Source organism: Myotis davidii, unplaced genomic scaffold (assembly GCF_000327345.1).
Source record: "Myotis davidii unplaced genomic scaffold, ASM32734v1 scaffold433, whole genome shotgun sequence".
NCBI classification, from domain to species: Eukaryota; Metazoa; Chordata; class Mammalia; order Chiroptera; family Vespertilionidae; genus Myotis; species Myotis davidii.
Genome location: NW_006293776.1, coordinates 2,317,048 through 2,321,344, shown reverse-complemented (window position 1 = coordinate 2,321,344; position 4,297 = coordinate 2,317,048). Strand labels below are relative to the sequence as shown.

Below are 4,297 nucleotides of genomic sequence, written 5' to 3'. Positions count from 1 at the left end.
ATCCCTGACCCCCCACCCCAGACTTTCACCATCCTATTGTCTGTGTCCATGGGTTATGCATATACGCATACAAGTTCATTGGCTGATCTCTTCCCACCCACCCTCCCCTCCTGCCTTCCCTCTGAGGTTCAGAAGTTTGTTCCATGCTTCCATGTCTCTGGATCTGTTTTGTTCATCAGGTTATTTTGTTCACTAGATTCCATGTATGAGTGAGATCATGGGATACTTGTCTTTCTCTGACTGGCTTACCTCGCCTAGCATAATATTCTCCAGGTTCAAACGAAATGTAATTTAATAAACACTGTCTTTATAATTATTCAAAGTGTGTATTCATTTTTTGGGACACACTATATTTAGGAACCATCCTTTTTCTTACACAAAATAAAAGAGATGAGCATTATGTTCCGGTAAAACATTTTATTTTGATGAAGGAATTAGGAAATGAGAGCCCATTGGACCGAAGATAACACGTAAACCACAGAGGGAGAAACTCATTTTCTGGAGCCTGTGGACAAAGGATAACCACTCTTTGGCCTAGTAGAATCTAAAAGAGTACACAGCTTTATAAATGAGTTTATATACTGAGTAGTGATTATCATTTGGTACTTGGTCAAGTGAGAGATATAAGACCACAGAATGTGGACAATGGTCTTGGAGAAACTGTCTTATTCCCCCCATGGGTGTATAACCCACTCAGTGACTCCCCCTCTTCCTCTCTATCCTTCTACAGATGAGAAGCCCAAGGTGAACCCCAAACTGTACATGTGTGTGTGTGAAGGCCTCTCCTGTGGGAACGAGGACCGCTGTGAAGGCCAGCAGTGCTTCTCCTCACTGAGCATAAACGATGGTTCCCCCGTCTACCAGAAAGGCTGCTTCCAGGTCTACGAGCAGGGGAAGATGACCTGTAAGACCCCGCCATCGCCTGGCCAGGCCGTGGAGTGCTGCCAGGGCGACTGGTGCAACAGGAACATCACGGCCCATCTGCCCACTAAAGGTTCTCATGCACTTGTCTGTTTTTAGATCAAGGGTTTTTGTTAGTGTTGGGCTGATTCTCTGTGGGTTAAAGATGGGAGTGGCTCCAAGGCTTTCCTCCAGCTCTTTGAACCAGAGGCAGTGGGTGACAGGGAAGGTGGTTCTGGGTGAAGAAGAGAAAGGCACAACCTGTAGAATCTAAAAGGAGGAGGATGGAAGGATGGACATTTGGGGGGAAAGTCAACAAGGCGATGTCCACCTCAGGGACATCTTGGCTGGCCAGGTCTCTCTCAGCAGTCACACGCAGGTGGACAACAGTTCCTGATGTCTTTTCAGTTAATGAGCCAGGATGCCATTCGACATTTCAGAAAACATTCTGCTTAGTAAAGAGTTGAGTGTGTAGGGAGGAAAATGGAACCTAAGACTTAGATGCCTGCGTGGAAAACCTCTTCTTTTTAAGGAAGGAGACAAAGAAAGGCTCACTAAAAGCTCATGTCCTATGACCACTGAATCATGAAGCTGTGTGAGACTTCCCATGAACCTTGGAGTTGATGTGGAATCTTCTCTGTGTCATATTCAATGTGGATTCCAAAGCCAATGAAAATCAGTCCTCCTCTGAAATTGTTTCCCCATGGAATGAGCCTGAACTTGCTAGCTCAGAGTTCCTACAAATATTAAAGTACCTTAGTCTGTGTAGATTCACTCTAAGGCAAATTTACTTTTAATAATATTGTACATTTTTAATAGGCATGGTTATTTAATTTTGCTCTCACAAAAGGAGAATCAACCCCAAAAATGGAGTAGGAGAAGCTAGTGGGAGCATCCACTGCTGGAAATGTCAGCCAGCAAGGGAGGAGGCTCAAAAAATGAAAAAGACTGATGTACAGTCACGTTACAGTAATTGTTGAAAACATGGTGATGACCTTTAGGCATACAGAAAAGGTTAAATTCTGATAAGCAAATAGGCTTGAATAATAAAAGACAGTTTTTAAAAGAGAGATTAGGTACTTAAGTGGTTATAGCTAAAACGCTTACCTGATGGAATACAACTGTACTCTTAAACTTTGTGAATTTACTTGTTATTAATAGAGTGGGGAGACATGAAGAAATGTCTGCATTCACACAAAAATTATATCTCTAGTTTGAAAAGTTCCTAGCCTCTGAGTTGTAATAGGAAAGTTATTTTCTTTACTTAAGGAATTTCTAATTTAATTAGAGAGGTGTAATATTTATAATTTAATGTTGTATATAATTAGTTTTACACTTTATAGTACAAGTGATACGTGCCATGGGGTATATTGCCAAGTGGTTGATTAAATTAGTTGGATTCTGAAAGTTAAAAGAAATGTATAAAGGAAACTAGGCTGGAGATTGGATCGCCGAAGGGGCCAGGGACGTGGAAAATAGTAAGTCACATGTTGGGAAGAACGGGGCTTGGTGACAATGTCATGAAGGCGTCTGAAATTCAGAGAGAATTATTGTTTTGTGATCTTTTAATTATGGACCTTCACTATCCAAGTAAGAAAATTTGATTGAACTCACTAGGCAGGTAGAAAGTCTTTGAGACCGTTTGCTTTAGTGGTGTGTACGTGTTGAGTCATGAACATTTGGATGGATAATGTAAGAACTCCCGAAGAGTCAGTGAATGGATGTTTTGAATGAGTGAATGGATGTTGAAGACATTGAGTAAAAGAACAGATGAAGGAATAGGTTCCTAGGCGAAAACATGATATAAAAAGATCAATGAGAATTCAGCAACAAACATCTAGGATACGTTGGAGAGATTGGGCAATTTGGTCTTAACTCAGCACTATCTCCTAGGGATAGCAGAGCATAATGTCTGTCTGCAAGGGGCTGATGATAAAATATCCTTACAAATCAAATCCAAGTTAATAAGAGCAGCACCAGAGGTTTGTATGGTACTCTATATTTTAAAAGCACTCTCATATATGTGCATTAATACAGTTGGTTCTCGATGGAATTTTTCCAGTTGTGTCTAAATGAGTACTAGCTAAAATGACTGGGCTATTGGCCAGGTGTTAGGAAGTATGTTAGTTTTAACACTTTGTGACTTGTGAGACTTTGTGGTCAGGATCTGGAGCTACCTGTTAGGGTATTGGTCATCAATATTAAATAATGAGTAAACATTGATCCTTACAACCGTTTTCACCCCCATTTCCAGGGAAATCCTTTTCTGGAACACAGAATTTTCACTTGGAGGTCGGCCTCATCATTCTGTCCGTAGTGTTCGCAGTATGCCTTCTAGCTTGCCTACTGGGAGTCGCTCTCCGAAAACTTAAAAGGCGCAACCAAGAACGCCTCAATCCCAGAGATGTGGAGTATGGCACCATCGAAGGGCTCATCACCACCAATGTTGGAGACAGCACTTTAGCAGTGAGTTGTCACCTTAGCATCCCAAGCATAAGGAAGATGGCTGAGGATGCCTTCTTGTTTTGAATTAATAGTAACTGGTGACTGGACAGTGTGCACACATAGCACTGGCCATGCACATCCTAAGTAAGCATGTGCTGGCACCTGTCTGGTCTCCCCTATTGGAGAACATTCATTTTAGACAGTGTTTATACTAAATGAGAGATGGGATTTACTTTAGCAGATTTTGGGGGAGTCAGGGAAAAGTGCCCTGTTGGCGGTGGGGGTGAGAGGGGAGCCTTGGAATTTATGGTACTCAGTTACTTTTTTTCTTTTAGCAATAAAAGTGCTTTTATAACAAGCACCTTTTGCTTAGTATTAAAAATCACTCTTCCTTCTAGATTATTTTAACACCCTGTAATTTAAGACTTTAAAATTTGACATTCAAAAAAGAAGCTATTAAATTTTTCACGCTCCTGTGCTGCCCCCTTGTGGAGTGCAGTCATGTGGCTAACCCAGTGATGTCCAGGAGAAATATGTGCATCACGTATGTAATTTTAAATTTTCTAGTAGCTACCATAAAAAAAGTAAAAACAAAACAAAGCCCCAGATGATATTAATTTCAACAATATATTTAACCCAATATATATAGTTATAATTTCAACATATAATCATAAAGAATTACTAATAAGATATTTTACTTCCTTTTTAAACTAAGATTTCAAAATCTGGTATGTATTTTACACATACAGCTTACAGTAGTTCAGACTAGCACAGTTCACTTGCTCAGTGTCAGCATGTGGCTAGCAGCTACCCTAATGAATGGCACAGGGTTGAAACTATTGTATTTATATGCATTAAAAGTACTCTTGTGTATTTTTCAACGAGGAAATCACAGTAAAAAGTGACTGCCTTCCTTTTTGTTTTACAATTTAAATTTATTTTTCAAGTGTTA

The 4,297-nt window shown here is 40.2% G+C and overlaps 1 protein-coding gene across 3 annotated transcripts in view; it reads left to right on the top strand.

Moving 5' to 3' along the window:
• The window catches only part of ACVR1 (activin A receptor type I), a 134,296-nt gene that overhangs the window by 100,937 nt on the left and 29,062 nt on the right, over positions 1 to 4,297 (top strand). For all 3 annotated transcript variants that reach the window (XM_015566299.1, XM_006767386.2, XM_006767385.2), the window contains exons 4-5: positions 731 to 994; positions 3,155 to 3,366. In XM_015566299.1, the coding sequence (XP_015421785.1) occupies positions 731 to 994; positions 3,155 to 3,366 (476 nt within the window). The remainder of the gene's footprint in view (positions 1 to 730; positions 995 to 3,154; positions 3,367 to 4,297) is intronic.